This window comes from Ovis canadensis, chromosome 3, assembly GCF_042477335.2.
Source record: "Ovis canadensis isolate MfBH-ARS-UI-01 breed Bighorn chromosome 3, ARS-UI_OviCan_v2, whole genome shotgun sequence".
NCBI lineage: Eukaryota > Metazoa > Chordata > Mammalia > Artiodactyla > Bovidae > Ovis > Ovis canadensis.
Window position 1 is genome coordinate 92745492 of NC_091247.1, and position 21694 is coordinate 92767185.

General features: G+C 49.5%; 1 protein-coding gene across 2 annotated transcripts in view; it reads right to left on the bottom strand.

The window, feature by feature from the left end:
* The window catches only part of TGFA (transforming growth factor alpha), a 112330-nt gene that overhangs the window by 69000 nt on the left and 21636 nt on the right, over positions 1-21694 (bottom strand). For both annotated transcript variants that reach the window (XM_069583636.1, XM_069583635.1), the window contains exon 2: positions 8118-8171. In XM_069583636.1, the coding sequence (XP_069439737.1) occupies positions 8118-8171 (54 nt within the window). The remainder of the gene's footprint in view (positions 1-8117; positions 8172-21694) is intronic.

Consider the following 21694-nt stretch of genomic DNA (forward strand, 5'->3'; position numbering starts at 1 on the left):
ATTTTTGCATCTGTGTGTACAGTGTATAAAACTGAGATGTTATATTCAATTTTATACAGAACATTTTCCTCTCATATCATTAGTATTCATCAGCATGATTTTAAAAGGCTTTTATTTAAAATCTAATCACCTGTCCCATAACTATTTCCCTCTTGCTGACATTTAAACTGGCTGTATTTTACTACAGTGGATAACATAACATCCCTGGTATTTCTGTTAAACAGATGGCTAAAAGCGTAATTGTTGGATCACATGGCATGGACAATTATAAGGTTCTTACACATACTAAGGAATCAAGTTCCCAATTAATATTAAACTCTTTCCCAGAAAGCCAACAGGCATACCCATAAGCAATATACATAGCTGTCTCACCTCACACAAACCAGCACTCACAGTTGCCATGCTCAAAAATATGCCAATTTGGTAGATTAAAATATAATAGTATGTCTATCTTTCCCAGTAGAGTATAAGGTTCTTGAGAACAGAGATTTTGTTTTCATCAAGGTCTGGCACATAGTAAGTGTTCAATAAATCTTTGCTGATTGAATGAATGATTCAAAGAATCAGTCTGGACCAGGAATGCTGGTCCCTGCCCCCTCCAGGTCCCCTGAGGGACTCTGCCCTGTACAAAGCCTACCCTGCTCTTTGGCATCTTGTTACCTGCAGCCTTCCCCCCACCTCCAACCCTGCCACAGCTGCTGGGCGACCACTTGGACCAAAGAAGACACACCGGTCCCATTCTCTCTCTTGAGACTCTGAGCTAAGAGGTACAGAGATGGAACGAGCTGCCATTAGGATGATCTTCATTGTAGGTACAGAGTAAATGGCCACAGTCCACGGGGCCTGACTACTACCACTACTGTGGTTCTCTCCAGGCTGACTCTTTTGGGTGATGTGTGGTTAGATTCTGCTCCTGCTGCATAAGGTGCCTGCCAGAAGATATGGCAGGCACCTTATATAGCAGGAGCAGCTTCATAGATGACAACCATAGCCCAGAAGAGTGATCAATCAGATGGAAAACCAGCTCGGCATCACAAGCCAAACTCAGTAAGAAGCAACTTATTAAAGAAAAGAAAAAGTACCCAGTTTGGCACTTGGATTAAAAATGGGAAGTCTGAATATAGTAGAGGCAGGTGTTTTCTTCAAAGAAACCCATATGGTGGATCACCTGCTCTGTGTTTATTATTTTCTTTGAGATGTAAAAATCATCAATATCACTGGCCTGATGGCAGGGCTCATCATATTGACTTCTCATGTCTATCTCCAGGGCCTAGCACAATGCCTGGTAGAAGGCAGTACTTAATAAGTGGGTGCTAGGTAAAAGTCAAGAGCTAAAAAGGAGGAGAGCAGTAGGCTTCTACAGGCCTTGATTTTTAGAAATCCAGGAGTTGTGTCGCTCACTTTGGTTTTTCAAAGCTGGTAGATGGCTCAGCTTAAACCATGGCCTTGATTTACCCAATCCATCCTCTCCATTCCTTTGTTAAAACAGCTATACCAATGTCCTCAGCATGCAGAAGCTCAATCAGTTGGCTACACTAGTTTACCACCCGTTTCTGTTTTTACAGTGAAGATATTTATTTACCAAGACGACACATGTGTTTGTTCCCAAACCTGCTCATGTCAATCACACTCATTACTGTATTTACATAACTACATATTACATATACTAATGAAATATCTATGCATAAGGAAAGAGCTATTGCTTTTATTACAAGTGCAGTGTTTTGGAAACACTTGATAAAGGTGAAAAGTATTGCTGTCAATTTAGGGGTGAACAAGATAGCTACGAAAGACTAGGTGTGGAGGGGAATGTAGAGGTCTGCCAAGTTTTAAGGCACTTCCTCTGCAAGGGTCTGAATTCTTACACTGAAGAAACCAAACATGGAAATTATAAAGGATGCAATATGGGTCCAGCTTACACAAGTAAACAAATGCAGAACGCCAATATATGAATCCACGAGTAACCAAGAGTATCATGAGACAGTATCCGACTTTCCTTCATGTAATGCACTCTGAAATTCTCTAGTCTAAGTTCTTTAATCTCATTTTTTAAAAATGCTGGTTGTGACCCACTAGAGTGATTTTGTGACTCACGGTTTGAAAAGACACTGCCTTAATCCAAGTCCTTAACTTTATCCAGGGGGGATCTGGGGTTAAGAGCACTACAGGTGTCACCCAGCTAGGGAGTCAGAATTATGATCCTAGATTCCACATTCTGTGGTGTATCTACTACTCCGAGCAACCTGCCTTCTGACCCAGCACAGTTTCCTCTGCAAAAAGTAGAAGGTAAAATGAGGAATTGTGTGACAAGCAGAAATCCTAGAAAGGAAAGGAGAAACACACCCTCCTTCTCTCCTGAGGCTCCATGCTCCTCTAAGCGTCCTCCACAGCGAGCTAGTCTCCGCACTGGCTGTCTGTGTTTTTAGCCCCTAACGAAGTCATACCAAGTCTCTTGTGCTACAGACACATATTTGGAACTGTGAACCTTGTACCTGGGTAGAACACGTGAGCGTTCTAATTTTAGAATGACTTCAGCCCCACGTGGGAAAACTCCAGACAATGGAACGGGGAAGCAGGCTGCAGTTCTGAAAAGCTTTTGTTAGGAAGGTGAGCAATAACCAGATCCCTGGCTTGCTGGCTGATCCGTGTGCTACCTGTTTTCCAAACAAAGTACTGCCTTCAAAGATGGCTCCCTATAATCTGATTTGCCCTCCCTCCACACCCCAGCCCAAACTTGCCCTTCTTAACTGTTAAACCCAGAGCCCCCACCAAATCCGACTACTGTCTCCCCATGCAAGCTGATAAGAGGGACCATCCCTCTGAATGACACCACCATGAATGTTCCATGGTCTTTCATCATCGCCTTTGAAAAGTCTCCCAGATGCTAAATTAAGTAAGGTTTCCAACATTGCCTGGTTCCAAGTGGGTGTCAATAGACACAGGCTAGAGGAAGGAGTAGAAATTCAGAGGTTTAAAGAACCACCCTGAATCACCCAGGAATTAGGCAAAGAACAGGAGGAGCTTGGCTCCCAGGTGTCTGAGCAAGGCCCTCACCACACCCCTGGATCATTAGAATGAGTCTCATGAAAATATGAGAACCAGATGGGCAGCCTGGGAACGAGGCAACATTGCACAGGGTTAAGCAAGCAGCCACCCAACAACTTAACCAGGGTGCATTCTGTCCCCAGTCAGGGGCATTAAAAGGTGCCTTTGAAGATAGGCCGTGACTCTTTCCTCACAAAGGGTGTGAGGTTCTAAGCTGAAGGTGCTGCCATCCTCACCTCGCCTCCAGCTAATGTTTCTCTGCAAGCTTTACAAACTGACAACCAACCAGATACAAATTTTCTTTCCTGGCCTGCAGACTACTGACTTCTTCCAGCAATGATTTTCTAAATCACACTAAGCAGTCAGCTGTGGTTGCCGTCTGTCACTGCGAGGCTCTCATCGTGGGGTCACTTTTGTGGTGGAGACAAGGACAGAGAAGTTGTCCAGCAACTACAGTGTAGCCTGTGTGTGTGTGTGTGTGTGTGTGCATGCGTGCACACACACTCAGTTATTCAGTCACGTCTGACTCTTTGCAACCCCATGGACTGAGGCTCACCAGACTCCTCTGTCTGTGGAATCTTCCAGGTGAGAGTACTGGAGTAGGTTGCCATTTCCTACTCCAGAGGATCTTCCCATTCCAGGGACTGAACACAAGTTTCTTGCGTCTCCTGCATTGGCAGGTGGATTTTTTTTTTACCACTGCACCACCTGAAAAGCCCATAATGTTAGAACCTGCATGTAAAACAGCATCTGGCTCTGAGAGAACGAGACACATAGCACTCACACGACCACCAGTGTATCTGAGGATCATGGCAGGTTTGACCACTGCCATACATTCCCAACATTACTTTGCCAACAAAGGTCTGTCTAGTCAAAGCTATGGTTTTTCCAGTAGTCATGTTTGGATATGAGAGTTGGACTCTAAAGAAAGCTGAGCACCAAAGAATTGATGCTTTTGAACTGTGGTGTTGGAGAAGACTCTTGAGAGTCCCTTGGACTGCAAGGAGAGCCAACCAGTCAATCCTAAAGGACATCATTAGAATATTCATTGGAAGGACAGATACTAAAGCTGAAACTGCAATACTCTGGCCACCTGATGCAAAGAACTGACTCACTGGAAAAGACCCTGATGCTGAGAAAGACTGAAGGCAGGAGGAGAAGGGGACAACAGAGGATGAGATGGTTGGATAGGATCACCGACTCGATGGACATGAGTTTGAGAAAGCTCCAGGAGTTGGTGATGGACAGGGAAGCCTCGTGTGCTGCAGTCCATGGGGTCACAAAGAATCGGACATGACTGAGCAACTGAACTGAACTGATCATTTGAAGGCTGCCTTTGAAATCCTCATCAAAGCTTTCTAAGCAGTCTCCATCAATCCATCCCAGTGGTCATGTGAAAAACTTCACAGGTTATTCCTAAGTCAAGGCCAACATCCAAACAGGAACCAGATGAATAACTTGCCTGAGGACATAGCAGAACCGAGACCAGATCGGTCTAACACACAGGGCTCCCAACCTCCAGCCTAAGGCATGTATCCCTGCAATGCTCCACCCGAAGCAAATGTCTGAGAAGCGTTTCTGATGATAATAATGCCAGTTTCCATGCCTCTGGCATCATCTACCCTCCACATTTGTGGGTTTATAAAAAGGAGGATTGAAAGAAACAAATGAAACCTCAAACAAAAAGGCCAAGGGCAACTATGAAGCCATGAGGCCACGAAACTTTTCTGGGGGGAAAGCACAAGAATGCCACATGGGATCAGCCCCTGTTCCTTCAAGCTCATATTCCACTTTTGATTGGCATGTGGAGTTTGCAATTTTCTGTCTATGCTGCTTCATCAAAATGTTAGAGCTTAATTCTGAGTAAGTCTGCAGTCCTTTGTTCCAACACCATCAATCAGGAATATACCAAAACCTTCTTGTGTTCATTACTATTTCTCATTGCAATTAACTCTCAGAGTGAAGAGATCTGCATATATTTAAACCATGGGTGAAGCTCTCGTAGCTTCTATCCTAAAATTACCCATCTTCACACCTAGATAGTTTCAGTAAATGAGCCCACCAACCTCCAGAGCATGAGGGTTAGGAGGGACTCAGATGTGAAAGTCAGTCACCCAGTATATAATTGAGCACATTTTATAAAACCAGTGTTGACCTGAAAGGAAATATAACTAGAAAGCAAAATATGAAAACATCAAAGGCAATGTGAATTAAATAAAATGCCACAAATTTGAATTCAGTGTCACCTACCCTCCATATTTAAGAATCTAATAAAAAAGAATCACTATTGCTTTTGTTGGTGTAACTGAACTATGGTTTCATTGTAAAAGTCCTTATCTGTTAGATACAATCGTCACAAGAGAAATGGATTATGTTTTAAACTATACCAACAAAGAGCAAACTCAAAAAGGTGAGAAAATAGATGAAAGAAAAACGGCAGAGAGATGCTAGTTGTTGAAGTTGGGTGATGGATACATGGGAATTGATGTTGCTATTGTTTCTCCTTTTCTATGTAAGAAGATTTCTATTATAAAGATTAACAAACAGTTTTGCTTGCTGAATTAGCCACGAGTTAAACACACATATATTTCAATGCTAGTAGTAGTGAGTGTGGCTGGTGGGGTCTCCAGTTTGAGCTGTACCCACAACAAGATTTCAGCCATGTCCAGAGAGGACAGAGTTGGGGTGGGGTGGGCAAGGCCTGCAAGGACCTGGGGAGTCTTCCAGGAGACGGGAAGGTCACCCTAAAGGGAAAGAAAATTGAGCAAACAAGCCTGATTTAGTCACAGGTCCCTAGCTCCAGGACAAGTGGCTCTGACACGGTCATCACCAGGTGGACTTGTCTGCTAACTAGCCCAGCCCTCTCTGGATTCATATCTTGGTCCAGCGGGGCAGGGCAGAGAGCAAGCAAACATGGAAAGAACTATTCCATTAACCTCTCAGGGGCACAAGCACCACAGCTAAGTAACCCATCAGAGAGCAATGCAAGAGGCCAGACTGGCGGCCCCCCTCCCTGCTCCAACATGTCACCAACCAACACCAAGATCTCAATGCCCCCTGGACACTAGAAGGTGTGGCCCTACCCCCGCTCTCACCCACCACATTGGGCCACAGAGCAGCACTGAGCCAGTTACAGGGTCGTGTGCAAAAGGGCAGGCCACACCTACTGTTTTCTGAACCTAAGTCGTCATGGGGAGAGTATGTCCGATATCAACCTGAGACCGTCTCACAGAAGCAAGGCCAGAAAAGAAACATGGAACGGAGGTTGAACATGACCGCAGCAAGCATAGTCATTTTCTGGATAAATATCACAGGTTTCCCACGTCTCCCCAGAAGAGCCTGGGAAACCCCAAAGGGCCTCAGCAGGAGCCATGCCAGGCCCCTAAGGGGACTGGCTCAGGTACAACATCCCCTAGGCCTTTCCTGTGTGAATGGATAGAATGGGAGTAGGGGGTAAGATAACCGTTCCCCTGGGGGTAGCATCGGCCTCTGCCATCACCACAAAGCGTCACCTACAAGTGACTCAGAGGAGAAGCCGGCCGCTGGCCCACCAGGTCCTACAGTGAGGACCACAATGGGCTGGGGGTGCACCCGGAGAGTAAATGCATCCCAGGATGCTGGCTGGGTCAATTGTGAGAATAGCATGGTCACAAAGCTATCCCCTCCTCCCTGTATATGCACATCTGAGCCCTTTGTGATGGGGGAAGTAGTTAAAAAGTGAAAGAACCACTTCATGGGAACTCAAGTAGACCCTGGACTGCCAAAGCACTGCTTTGGAATGGACGGGCACTTCCACCCCCAGTCCCAACGAAGCATAACACATAGGACAAGAGGCAGTTTCTTCTGTGGCATCATGGGTCACCAAGTGGCTCGGACACCTTAAGGGTTCAAGTGCATCAAGGATAACAGCTGCAGGTGGAGACTGTGGGGGTGCAGAAGCGCTGGTATCCAGTGGGAGCAGCAGCGGCATCTACTATGTTTGGACGGAAAACTTTGGAGAAGAGCTAAGTACCAGGAACAGGGTGTGGTGGTTTGAGGATGTATGAATACAGAGGACCACCTCCTGCCCTGGCACCTCCCTGAAATAGCTCGGGAGACGCAGCTGGGTCCACTGCAGTACCAGAGGGGAACATCAGGTCAACGAGCGAACAGAGAAACTGGCAGGCTGGTACACTGCTGACATAAAAACCCCGTCAATTCATTTGGAAAGCTACTTAGCAATCTGTTACGAGGGTCGTAAATATATACTCTTGCTCCTACAGCTATGGCCCAAGGAAAGAATCCAAAAGAAGAAAACAGTTTCTAGGCATCAAGAGGGAGCATTATAATTTAAACTGAAAACAAAAATATCCCATGGGAAAAGCCTAACTGTAACACGTGTCCACTTGAATGAAACATTATGATATTTTAAAAGGATACATTTCAAGACAGTCTAGCCACATAGAAAAAAGCACAACTCCAAACCCTGAATTTAAAAAGCAGGCACCCAAATCACTTCCTCACCCCGACTAATTGTATAAAAATATTAGTGCACACGGACAAATGCTAAGAGCCGTGCGCAAACATCTCAGGGGAAGCTTTTGTGAGCTTATGCCCACAAGTAGTTTGCCACCAATGTTTCCCAACTTTCCAATCTGTTGACCCAGGATCTCACAAATGCAACAAAGGAAATGCGACTACAAATGTCCAAGGAGGAACTGGAAAATATTAATAACTAAACAAAGATTCCCAGGCAGAAGGAGACAAGAGGGTTTAGGAATCTGGGTTCTTCTTTAGATGGACTATGAGGCTCAGCTTGCCAGCACCCTTGCCCACAGGGACTGTGCTGGGATCAGAGCTGGGAGAGGGTGCACCCTCGGCGAGCAGGGACCGGTCCCCGTGCATTAGCGGTTAAGACCTCCCAGGAGCACTCCCGGGGCCCTGGGACAATGTGCAGGAGGCAGACGCATGGGAACTCAGCAGGCAGGAGCCCCAGGGGACGCCTGTAGCAGAGGCTCCACAAAGCAGCCAGGGGCTGCTCCCATCTGTTCTCCATACACCACCCCACATGGAGGGGACGGAATGGGACTCACCACTCAGGGCGGATGTGCTGTTCTCCAGGGCCTGGCACACGGCCAAGAAAATACCTGCGAAGAGGGAAAAAAGAAGACAGGTGAGAGTCTGCCCAGCAGCCAACTTCTCAGGCTTCAAGGACGGGTCCTTCTCAAAGGGAAAGAGTTGATAGTTTTACAAAGTGGCCAACAGGCAGTCATAGCCACATAATACAGAGTGGTGGTGGTTTAGTCACTAAATTGTGTTCAACTCTGCGACCCCATGGATTGTAGACCGCCAGGCTCCTCTGTCCATGAGGATTCTCCAGGCAAGTGGGTTGCCATTCCCTTCTCTGAGGGATCTTCCTGACCCAGGGATAAAACCCTGGTCTCCCACATTGCAGGCAGATTCTTCACCATCTTGAGCCACCAGGGAAGCTTAGTACAAAATGAATAGGTGGGACCCTTTGTGCAAAAAGCAGGAAAAAAGTGCCTATTAGCATTACTAAAATCTCAACCTTTTTCTTTCCTAGTCTCTCTCTCTCCACTTGTCATGATGTTTCTTGTTTTAAGACACCTTATCATCGTCATGAAGTCGCTCAGTTGTGTCTGACTCTTTGTGACCCCATGGACTGTAGCCCACGAGGCTCCTCCATCCATGGAATTTTCTAGGCAAGAATACTGGAGTGGGTTGCCATTTCCTTCTCCAGGGGATCTTGCCAACCCAGGGATCGAACCCAGGTCTCCCACATTGCAGGCAGACGTTTTACCGTGTCTGAGCCACCAGGGAATTGCAAAACACCTTTTAGATATATTTTATTGTGATAAAATATACATAGAAGTTACTATCTTCACTCTTTTTAAGCACACAGTTCGGTGGCTTTAAGTATGTACATGCTGTTGAGCATATCATGATATTTGCTACGAGCTCTTTCTGGTCTTGCTGTCTCTGGGGTGTGAGGAGACTTGCAGGGTCAGCCCAGCTCCCCAGAGACACCCTGGGCCCCAGCAAGAGTACCCAAGCACGCACAGGATCCCGGACAGCTGGGTCCGCCAGTAGGGAGATGGATGTGCGGATGTGAGCAACCCAGCTGGGGGCAGGGAAGCCAGTCAGAGGTTTCTTCTTCCCAGAAACCAGTCGCCCCAACCCACGGCGGGCAGGTGACCTTGAGGGTGTCGCAACGTCTACCCGGGGTATGTGGATTAGAGGAGAGGAGAGGCTGGCCCATGTCCGTCTTCTGCAGAGACGCAGCTGGGCTACCAGCCTCAATGGGGCAGCTGCCACCACGCCCTGCCCAGGAGGGGCACACACCTCACTCCAGCCTTTCTGGTGTCCAGGTCCCAGGCGGCAGGAGCGAGAACCCGCCCAGGGGAGGCAGGGAGGTGGCAGTAGGTGGGATCACAGGAGCCAAGGCCCCCGGGCCCTGCACATACCCCACTGTCCCATTAACCATTCACATTATAAATGTGAAAGGAAAATCACTAAGTATGTCCAGACTGCGACTGCGTGGGCTTGAGCCCCCAAGCCCAGGGCCCACCTGAGCAGGAGGCTCTGGGGCCGCAGGGGTTGCATACTTCCAAAGCCACCCCGGCCAGCAGATGACCTTCTGCACCTGCACGTTACAGCCCCGGGGGGAGCAGAGCAGCACAGTTCTGTCGAAGAAGGAACCTCTAGGGCTTATGCAATCAGCATGAACTAAGACTGATTTCCTAAAACTGAACTGCAAAAACATGCTGGGATGGTCACGCCATGAGGCCGGGCCGCCTGCAGGCTAGCCCAGAGGCAGCACAGAAAAGAGGCACACCTCTGTGCTGTGACCCCCAGCCCAAGGCTCGGGAACACCCCTTGCCATGCAGGCTGTGAGAGCTCCTTTCCCCCATCACTCAGGATGTAGACACGCCAGCCCTTGACTCTCAAGGGAGAAACACGCTTGGAACAGATGAGGCAATCTGCTCAGGACTTCCCTTTAAGCCTTTGACCTGAGAAATATCTGAAAGCTTCAGGCTGCTCTCACTGCTGGCCTGGCATGAATTTCCCCAATACTCCTTCAGAGTGCCGAACCTGACACTGGGTGCTGGGTTGGGGGAGACCAGGAGGCGGTGGCAGACGGGGACGGGGAGAGAGTTAGTGAAATCACACATTGGCCTGTGAAATTCCTTCTTGCTGCTCAACAGACAGTACCTTTGGAAGCAAGGTCTCAGGACCCCCCGGGCATTATCTAAAAGGCCGAGTGTGTAACCGACACACCAAGCATTACAGTGAGGGTTTCCTACCAAAGCAAGACAAAGTCTCAGAGGTCTCTCCCAGTCAGCTGGGGACCTGTCACAAGCTGATTTTACTGGCATCACCACAAGCCACTCTGGGCCAAAGGTGGCCAGTGACTTGTGGAACCGAAAGGAAAGACTCACAGATGCTCTGTATACCTCTTGAGAGGAAGTGCCACTGGCCTGTCACAAACAGTCTATGAACAAATGCATCTCCTTCCCCTCTCCGTCCCAGCCCCATATCCATCCGTCCGCCCATCAGTCAGTACAGTTCCTGGGCTCCACGCTGACCTCTGCTTAAGCAAAGCCTGGACTAGACAGCAAACACTGTCCACCCTCAGCCAGGAGAAAGCAGAGGTGCTCCCCAGCATCCAGGGTGTGTGGAGGGGCGCTCCCTCAGCCTTGGGGCGAGTCCCTTTGCCATCCCACCCCCTGGGTTCCTTACCTGGGAGCTCTCAGCTGCTGAACTTGCAAAGATGTTTCAGGAACTTATTAGGGGTTACAAAACCACCATGTTCCACAGAGGAAGGACACTGGGTTTTTAATCATAAGTTGAGCAGTACAAGAACAGTTCCTTTCTGTTACCCCTGACAGTCCCATGGAAAAACTCTTTGGTGCCCTGGGCTCTCTCTGCAGTTTCTGTTTAGACACAACCGCAGCAGGGGCCCTGTGATGGGAGATGAGGCCTCTGCTTCTCCTTCACCACGTGGTGGGCTCACTAGGAGGGTTCCAGACCCAAAAGACAGGGTCTGCCGGTCTGACCCCTGTCACATCTCACAGCGGCACAGGTGCCACTTACTGGGCAGGTGGCAGTCCCAGGCCCACCACGTGGCTTTTACATGCTTTATCTTATTTAGTCCTCACCATACCCATGACACAGGGCTCCTCCCAGCCTCCCGGTCCAGTCTATGGAAACACCCCCATTTTACAGATGAGGAAACTGAGGCTTAGACAGGTTGAGAAATCTGCCCAAGTTCCTGCAGCCCAATTCAGACTCAAGTCTATCCAACTCCTATGCCTGAGACAGTGTGTAATCACCACCCCACACACCAGTCCTGACCATGGGCTGTGGAAGTACCAGCTATGACCCCAAAAGAGTCCAGACAGCAGATTCAGTGGGCCTAGGCACCAGGTTGACCCATCTCTTCCAGAGGCTCCATCTGTTGCCTCTTGTGGTATTTCCACTGCCTCCAGTCCCTCCACTATGAGCAAGGTCTACTGAGAAGAAGCAACGGTATGAATGTCCAGAATCCCCACAGCATAACCTCCGTAAGCCCAGCTGCCCAGACTCCCCCTGGGCTTTGCTTGGAACAGCTGGACCGTGTGAAGGCCAGAAACACGTGGCCTTGGCAGGCTCCGAGACAACAGGAGCACAGGAATCCTCCCTGGAGCACCTGCGTGGGTTCAGACGTAGGCACGGCCGCCGCCAGTGGCCCTGGGGAGACAACGCACAGTTCAGACGGAGACTCAGAGGCTACAGGTGCCTCTGGCCTGAGGTTCAAAGCCGGGCCTTGCCTGCCCCGAGGCCAGCCAGCCAGCCTCCCTCCAGGCAGGAATCCCTTCTGGGCTGCTCCTGCCAGCATCCCATTTTGTTTAAATAGCTCCAGCAAAGGGAATCTCAGGATTATGAACTTAGTAAGGTGGGGTGGTGGCGAGGGGAAAATCTACACGCAATGGAAGAAAGACCTTGTGAAAGACGGACCCCCGCCTCAAGGCAGAGGGAACCCACACGGCCCTCCAGGAAGGACAAGGACTGCAGAGCTTTCACTTCAGCTTTTGGGATGCAGATGGCTGCTTCCAACAGGAAGAATGGCCAGAGAGAGGACAGCCTACTTACCTGGGAGCTCACAGGTCAGGGCCAAGGGGAAATGTTGCCGATGGACGCTGGACACCCATCTCCCCCTGACCACAGAGCAGGATGCCCCGTCCACGCGGCCCTGTGTGCATGCACGGGGTTGGGACCTGGCTGTGCCTTGAGCATGGCACACCCTCCATCCTCTTCCACCTGTCGGCCTGGTGACCACTCCACCTCCTCTGCAGACACTCAGCTCTAAGGCCCTGACCTGGAAGAGGCATCATCAGGCCCCTGGCCACCCCGGCAGAGGTGACCATGCCCTGCTCTCACCTCCACTACAGCTGGTATTTGCTTCCAGGCTCCTACCTACTCCACTGTGTAGATCAGCTGCTTACCCTAGAAAATCAAGGCTCCACAGCTCATCCACTTTCAAATCCCCTAAGCCAGGCTTCCTGAGCAAAGGAGTAAGCGTGAGGTTTTGGCATCAAGGAGATGTGGGGAGGGTGGAGAGAGGTTGCAGCAGGGCCTTTTGGATGAAAGATGTCTTAGGTTTAGAGGAGCTGGTGAGGAATGGTCCGCAGGGAATGATGCAGGCGGAGGGGCAGGAACCAGTGGAGAGACAGGCAGAAGCAAGTGTGGCCGTGTGGAGGGCAGCCAGGATCTCACGTCCTCTCCTGCCATGCTGGGGCTGCGGGGTCATGAGGCTCAGAGCAGAAGCTCAGGAAGTGAGGGTGGTACCTACAGCTTGAGCTTGTCAGGTGACACCCATGAACAGCCACGTAGGGGACAAAAATGGAAATGGGTCACAGGGAATCCAGGGTCTGCTGGTCCCCCTGGTCTAAGGTAACTTCTGGTACCAGGTTCTAGGGTATCTTCTCTTATGAATTATATGCCAACACCTGAAATTTATCTGCAAACATGGCAGGATTTCTAACCGCAAAACCTGCAATATTGTGTGACTTAGTATTTTTCAACCAAGAGGTTTGATAGTCAGGTACAGATGCTGCTTCAGGGTCAGAAGTGATCAGGAAGAAAAAGGGAACACACAGCAGGAGGGGCAAGGAGGGAAGCTGGCAGGACCAGTAAGACCAGGAGACCCGTGCCTGACCCTCCTGCGAGAACAGCCATAAATGTCACATCGAAAGCAGCCACGCGACATCATCACCCCAGTGCAGTTTCTCCCCAAGGAAGAGGTGACAGTTCACAAGTGCCCCTGCTTACAGAGGCCAGTGACACTGGCTTCAGGGGACGGCAGGCAAAGCAGCAGAGGAATGTGCGGAGTAACTGGCCGGACGGGATCAGGAGAGCTCAGGGGAAGGCGAGGAGGGTTTAGAAATATGTGACACAGAATGAATCACTTTGGGCCGAACAGCTCACGGGACAGAGGGCTCTTTCTCTCCCCATCCCAGCATCTGGAACTCTGCCTTTTGAAATGGTTAATGTTGGGTTTTAGGTGGTAACTCTGCAGGGACGTGGGTAGCTCTTGTGACAAACCCATCCAAGTGAGGTTCTGACCCTGCACCCAAACAGCTCCACAGACACGTGAACCAGGAACACACCTGTACGCCAGCAGTGGGCAGGAAGACCACGGGCGCCTGACTAGTGTCCCGAGCTCCCTCCTCGCATCGTTCAGCCATAATTATCATTGTGGCGGAGAGCGTTATTAACAGTAATAGCAGCAACATTTCAGCACTTACGACATGCCCTGCATCATCTCATTCAGTACGCAAAGCCAGTCCTAGGAAGCAGGTACTGTTCAAGCTCCCAGTTTGGAGATGAGAAAGTCCAGATATAGGAGATTAAGTCGCTTGCCCAAGGTCACCCAGACTGTAAGCGACAGACATGGCGGCTCATGTTACAGGGCCCATCCAGCCACCCTCTGCTTCCCCTGTCCTGTGGAGCACAGCCAAAGGACACAGTCACTCTAGAAAAGTCTTCTTCTCCTGGATCTAAGCCAGATGTGCTGTGACACGGAGATAACCAGGGAGTCCAGAGACTAGGGTCATCTGTGAGTGGCGTCACCTTTAGCAAGTCCCTTCACCACTCAGTCTCAGGTTCTTTATGTTTAAATGACAGAGTTGCGTCAGCCCTGTCCCTAACTTCTGGGATGATATGGGGCTGGCACCTTTCTAAACCATCCATCTGGGGAAGAGGGGTGTGGACATACTTGGCCTCATTCTGATGCTCTGTGTGCAGGTGGATCCCTTGCCTTGAACCAGGATCAGCCGAAAGGCTGTGTGTGCTTGCCTCAGTGAGTGTGCGCAGTTTGTTGTAATTTTGTTTTTCGATTTAGCACATCCACCGATTATCAGAAGATGGGAGAGATCCAAAACTAGAACCTAAATGGGCACTTTCCATTTCTACATTTTCAGTGCAGTCTTGACATGGGCTAGAAGATATAGTCGAAGCTTACAGTCCAGGATGAATGTTCCTGGGTCAGTGAGCTTGGGACCCTCAGCTGCCCTTGCTAATGACTCGTGGGTGGCCAGAAGCAGGAAAGTCCAACTTGATGAGTCTAAGGCAATACCTTATGACTACGACCTCCTAGAAAACAAGCCAGTGTTACTTGAATGCTCATGGTATTTTCCATGTCTGTGTTTGTATATCTGTGGGTGGGAAAACCCAAAGTGTTCAGACTGAACCTTCAGGATCAGGGAGGTGGAAGAGACAGGCAGACAGGTGTCTGCACTGCAACCTTGTACCACTTTCTAATCCCAACTCAGGGTCTATTACAGCAGAGAAAAAAGGAGCCCTGCTGTCAGGACTGGGTTCAAACCCTAGCTCTGCTGCTCCTTAACTGTGAGACCTTAGCTGTGTTACCTAACCTCACTTTGCCTCTGTGTCCTCATCCATGAACAAGGACAACACTTCTTGCATGACTATTGCAAGGATTAAATTAAATGAAATAAAGTATGCAAAGTCAGAGGAGAATGGACTTCCACACTACATGGAAAGCAGATGAGAATGGGCTGCTAAAGCCAGCACACAATGCCACATTCCCATCAACACCTTCCCACTTCCAGGCCCCAAGCACTGTTTCCAACCCTGACCTTCTCCAAAGGCTTGGACCTCAGACCTCATGTCTCCTGCCCTTCTCCACTCCTCCTCCCTGGTTCTAGGTTGGGCTGAAGACCAGACACCATCATTGGCCCCTCCCTCTCCTTTACCCCATCACCAAGCCACATAACCTCCCACAAGTCTTGCCTCCACCTCAGCCGTCTTATCCATCCCTCTATATCCCTACTGCCATTGGCAAAACTCGGGCCTCATTGTCTCTTCCGGGTCTTCACAATAGTCGCCTGACCGGTTTTTCTGACCAAGGCATTTCCACCCCTGCTTCTGCTACCAGTGAGCTCCTAGAGCACGTGGACCACCAGACCCCTTCCCTCTGACCTCTGCTCACAGAGGCCCATCTGAAGTCCTGCCCAGAGACTACAGGTGCGTAACCTGGTCCTAAACCCCGTTTCTACTTGGCTCCTCCCACCCATTCCTGGCAGGCACCAGCCACCTTCCCTGCACACAACCTGTCCTCACTCGGCTCAGTGTCTCGGATTCACGCCACTAGGGTCCTAACTTGAGTCCCTGCAGTTATGCAACCTTGGCCTGTTGCCAGCATCTCAGTCTCCTTTGCTATGAAAAAGAGGTAAAGATATCCATCTCCCACATGGGATTATTGTAAAGACTGACTGCAGAGACTCAGGATAAACAGGTAGTACATGCGGTGGCTCTTGATGAGGGTGAAAGAGGAGAGTGAAAAAGCTGGCTTAAAATTCAACATTCAAAAAACTAAGATCATGACATCCTGTCCCATCACTTCATGGCAGACAGATGGGGAAACAGTGGAAACAGTGGCTGACTTTATTTTCTTGGGCTCCAGAATCACAGTAGACAGTCACTGGGGCCATGAAATCAAAAGACTCTTGATCCTTGGAAGAAACGCTATGACAAACCTAGACAGTGTAATAAAAAGCAGAGACATCACTTTGCTGACAAAGGTCCATCTAGTCAAAGCAATGGTTTTTCCAGTAATTGTATACAGATGTGAGAGTTGGACCATAAAGAAGGCTGAGCACTGAAGAATTGATGCTTTTGAACTGTGACGCTGGAGAAGACTCTTGAGAGTCCCTTGGACTGCAAGGAGATCAAACCAGTCAATCCTAAAGGAATCAGCCCTGAATATTCATTAGGACTGAAGCTGAAGCTCCCATACTTTGGCCACCTGATGCAAAGAACTGATTCGTTAGAAAAGACCCTGCTGCTGGGAAAGATTGAAGGCAGGAAGAGAAGGAGACGACACAGGATGAGACGGTTGGACAGCATCACCGACTTGATGGACATGAATCTGAGCAAGCTCCAGGAGATGCTGATGGACAGGGAAGCCTAGGGTGCTGCAGTCCATGGGGTCACAAAGAGTCGGATACTACTGAGTGACTGAACTGAATTGAGATGGGTGGGATGGGCTAAAAGGTGGGAGGGAAGCTCAAGATGGAGGGGACATATGTATACCTATGGCTGATTCATGTTGATGTATAGCAGAAACCAACACAATATTATAATTATCCTTCAATTAAAGATAAATAAATTAAAAAGAAAAAGAAATGACTAAATGAGAAAGCTGTAGAGACCATGGCAGGAGCAGGTGGGTGCTGCATGGTTGAGAAACCTTTGTTTCTTAAGGCCCGGTAGGCGTGATGCAATGCCTCACACGGCTACACACACACCTTCCTCTCTGCTGCCCCCAACCCTCACCCAGGTCAAAGCCTTACAGCACAGTGCTACCTGCTAATATGGCGACCTGAGAGGACCCCCACCCCGACATCCCGCAAAGCAGACAGCACACAGGAGCAAAATATCTCTGTAAAACTGTTAACCAGGATGCACCAAGCATCTCCTCTGGGTGAAACGGGCCCTGTGCCCACTCCCATCCATGCCCCGCTCTTTCTTGTTAGGAGGAAGCAGAGTTGAAGCTTCATCAATGATCCTAGACCAGGGTTGGGGACTGAGGCAAACTTCGTCTTGCACAGGCCCTGTTCCCGTCCTGGCGGGCCAAGGGCCTTGATGGGGACTGCAGAGCAGCTGGGCAAGTATGACTGAGCTCTCCTGGAGTTTCCTGGCTGCTGAATCACCAACACACTCTCCCAGCACCGACCTGCGAGGCTGCAGGAAGCTGTGACAAGCTGAGGTGCTCACACCCTGTTCCAGCTGACTGACCCTCATGTGAGGCATCAAGGTGTCAGTGCAGCGGGCCATGCTCAGCTTTCCCAGAGTCCCTGAGGAAAGAAGCAGTGGGAGAGTGGACCAGACTCAGGGCTGGGATCCAGTGGGAGACGCAGTGACACTCCCTGCAGGGCCAGGGTCCCACAACTGCCAGCAAATTCAGGAATCAAACACCAAGCCCCACCCCCTCCACGGAGGCCCACTGGCCCTGTCCCAGCTTCCCCTGGCCTTGTGGTGGCGCCCAAATGGCCTGTGCAGACCTCAGCCCAGCAGAGGTAGCCTGTTGGCAGCCCCAACAAAGGCAGACCCATCCCTCAGCTCTGTCAAGGTCACGAATGCACACCACTCACCACCAGTGGCTTAGAAGTAGGCTACGAGAGGGGAGGAGGTGAAAACACAAGCAATCCTTGAACTCTGCCCTACTTCCTCCACGTGATGATGACAAACTCATCCTTCCCACCACTCGGCTTGGACACCCCAGAACCACCCTGCAGGAGGCACGTGAGGCTGGGGTTTGAGCCAAGATAAACACCAGTGGGACTTGGCCACATTTCAGATCAGTGCAGCGTTGGCCTTGGAGGCTGGCGGAGGCCTGGACAGAGGGGACAGCCCTGCACCAATGCTCATTGCCACCATCAGGCCTCCGTCGTGTTCTGGGTTCTCGGAGCTGACTCCAGAACACCCCTTAGGAGAACTCACCTGACTGCATAAAGACCACTGATTGACAAGCAGAGCTCAAATGAAGATGGATTTTCAAGAATTAAAGGGGAAACACCCTGAAGTTCTTGGAACCCTGCATCACAAAGCAGGCTGGGAAGAGATCTAAGTTCTCCTCCTCTGAAAGTGAGGGGGAGGAGGAGGAAGAGAAGAGGGGAGATGAAGAAGGGCACGGAGGAGAAGAGCAGGTGCCAGCTGTGAGAAGGGCCCAGAGGAGAAGAGGGCAAGAGGCACTCAGAGAACCCTCTTTCACTAGGAGACCCTGACCAGCCCACCCCTAGCCCAGGGCTTCTGCCCACTGGCAGCGCATCCTGGGGGCAGCTGGTAACTGGTGGGGTAGGTTTTGACTGTCACATGACATGGGGGCTCTCCTGGCATTTAGTGGATAAGAGCAGGGATGCTAAATTGCTGTGATGCATAGGAGTTTGTCCTCCTTAAGAGACTAACAGTGCACCCTGTTTGAGAAATTATGGACCCAGGCATGGAAAGTCTCTCAACTATAGGTCATTCAGCCTCCAACTGCACGTGGGCAGAAGCACCCAAAACTCAAGGGAGACAGAATAAGCCAGCGGCACATGAACGGACAAGGCGGCTCAGGAAAGCCTTGCCAGCGGCCTGGGGGAGCTCACAGTGGACTGCAGGATCAGCCTGCCTTCAGGTAACTGGGCTGCTTCCTTCCCTGACATTCAGTAATTCCCTCCATGCTGCGTTCATGTCTATGCTTCTCTATAATAACCCAGAGCATCTGGGTTGCACAATAGGAAGCCAGCCTATAAAGTAACAAGACCAACGAGCTGCCAACAAACCTGCACCCAGTGATTTATAGTCTCAGGGCTCCAAACAGACTCCTGGGGGCCTGGGGAGGGAAGGAGGGGAGGCGTGGCGAGGAGGGCAACTATCTCTCGGTCCACTGCCTGACTTCAGAGCCCCTGAAGTATTTCCCTCTGGCCAATGGATGTTCTTTCGGCCACACAATACAAAGCTGTTCAGTGAATGCCCCCAGTGCACTTAGTCATATAGGAAGAGTTTCTTTTACTGATTAGAGACACATCAGTGAGGAACAAGGCATGCCTGACCCCACAGTTTCGGGATGAAGAGCATCATGTACCTCTCAGTGGTGTCAACTTAAATCACTTTAAAGAAAGAAAAAAGTGCACCCTGGGGAAGTATGGTAGCTTTCACCTACCAAGCCTGCTCCTGCCCATCACCATCTACCTTGTTAACTTTGGGGCGGGGGGACGGTGGAGATGTGAAGCAAAGGAAAAGAGGGAGGGAAGAGGAAGTTTTCCGCTCAGATGGTTTAGCTCTAGCAAGAAGAGGGAAATGACAGGAAGAATGTGGACAGCATCCCTGGAATATTCAGTGTGTCTCCGAAGCACTGCCCAGAAAAATCAGACTCGTCCAAGCGGAAGTGGGACAGGAACCAGAAGCAGCTGATAGAATGGTATAGCCACTCTGGAGAACAGCTTGGTGGTTTCTTGCAAAACCAGACATAGTCTTACCATTTGGTTTGACAATCAAGCTCCTTGGTATTTACCCAAATGAATGAAAATTTATGTGTACACACACACACAGAAAGCTGCACACACAAATATTTATAGCAGCTTTATTCACAATTACTCAATCATGGAAGTAACCAAAATATCCTTCAGCAGGCAAATGGATAAACTATGGTATATTCAGACAATGGAATATTATGCAACAATGAAAGAAATGAACTCTCAAACTGGAAAAAGACATGAAGTAACCTTAAAAGCCTGTTCCTAAGTGAAATGATCCAATCGGAAAGGACTATGTACTGTGACTGTGTGATTCCAACTACATGACATTCTGGAAAAGACCTAACTATGGAGACAGTGGGAAAAGATCACTCATTGCCAGGGGTTTGGGATGAGAGAGAGAGAGAGAGGCAGGGAGGAACAGGGGGAGCACAGAGGATCTGAGGGCAGTGAAACTGTTGTGTGTGATACAATGGTGGATACATATCATCACCCATTTGTCCCCATTCATAGAAAGCATAACACAAAAAATACACCCTATTGTAAATGAGGGACTTTAGTCTGTACTCTAGTTAAAAAACATTAACTTTCATTAAAAATAATGTTCCAATATCAGCTCATTGATTATAACCAACGTGCCACACTCAAGCAAGATGTTAGTAACAGGGGAAGTAGACGAGAACTCTTTGTACTTTATGCTCAACTTTTCTGCAAGCCTGAAACTGCTCTAAAAAATACAGTCTAGGGACTTCTCTGGTGGTCCAGTGGCTAAGATCCCATGCTCCCAAGGCAGGGGGCCCGGGTTCGACCCCTGCTTAGGAAACTATATCCCACAAGCCACAGTGAAGGTCAAAGACCCTATATGCTGCAAGATAACTAAGACCTGGCAAGGCCAATATATACAGTCTGTTAGACAACTGTGTATTGATAGTGGCTGCCAGGGAGCAGCTTTGATCAGTGGCTGATCGGACTAGGCTGAGCCACCTGGACCCCAAGTCTCACTCTCAGACTGGGGGCATGTCAGGATGGGAGGAAGCAGGGGAAAACCCTCTGGAAATAGGCCATGGATAAGGCAGATAGGAACCTGGAGGGGAGGAAAGGGAGGAACAATGGGTGAAGAGTCTTCCAGAGAAGACTTTCAATAGAGAGGCTGATAGGCACTGCCAGGAATCTGAGCAGCTTTTGAAACAACCAAGGAAATCCAGTGCCCTGGCTTCCAGCAGCCAGCCTTGCTTCTGTGGTTTCTGACGTAAACCAGATGCATTCTAGATGCTCCCTCAGATGAGGCAAGTGACGAATACAGCTTTCAATCTGTTGCCAGCCAGCAGTTAGCTCCGAGATGGAGGGGGCAGAATTCAAGAGTTGCTGAAGGATGGTTTAATTCTGCTTCTGGACCCTCCAGCTACATCCAAGAGGGGGGTTCCCACGTGGGTACCAAGCACAGCCTTTGTCATAACAAAACGCAGCTACCATCACAGAGAGCTGGTCCATCCTCCCCTTCCTCATACTTCCTTTCTCACACTTCAGGCAGGAAAGGAATAAGAGAGAAATGGAGGCATTTCCACAGCGTGAAAGCATCCTTCTGTGACGACGACCTGCAAGGTAACGAAGCTCCCCACCCATCCCCTCCACTGCCACAGCCTGACATTTTCCTGTAGGCTTGTTTGCCTATTTTTCTGTCTTCTTGGCACCAAGCAGGGATGGGCGAGAGACGATTTTTTTGGTTCACTGTATTTCAAGTGCCTAGAACAGTGCCTGACCTGTAGACGGCCCTGAACCTCCTGAATGAACTCAGGTCTTTTTTGAGCCAAACCTGGGAGACAGTGCAACAGAGATGTCTGGCAATCGTGAACCAAAGAAGGTGAGACTCGAATCCCTATTTGAGCAGAAGCGCTTTTGAAGGACTTTGTGGAATCTAGGTTCCTGCATTCCGGAATAAGAAGACACCATCAGAACTTTGCTGTGATGACAGTTCTCCAAGAAATGATGCAGACACTGGAGCATTTTCTTCATCATGGGTGTGTGCATAGAAGGATAAAGTCATCACAGATGTCCTTTCTGAACAGGTGACGTCTAACAAAGGCCTGAATTAAACGAGGGAAGCAGTCCTGCAAGTATGTGGAAGA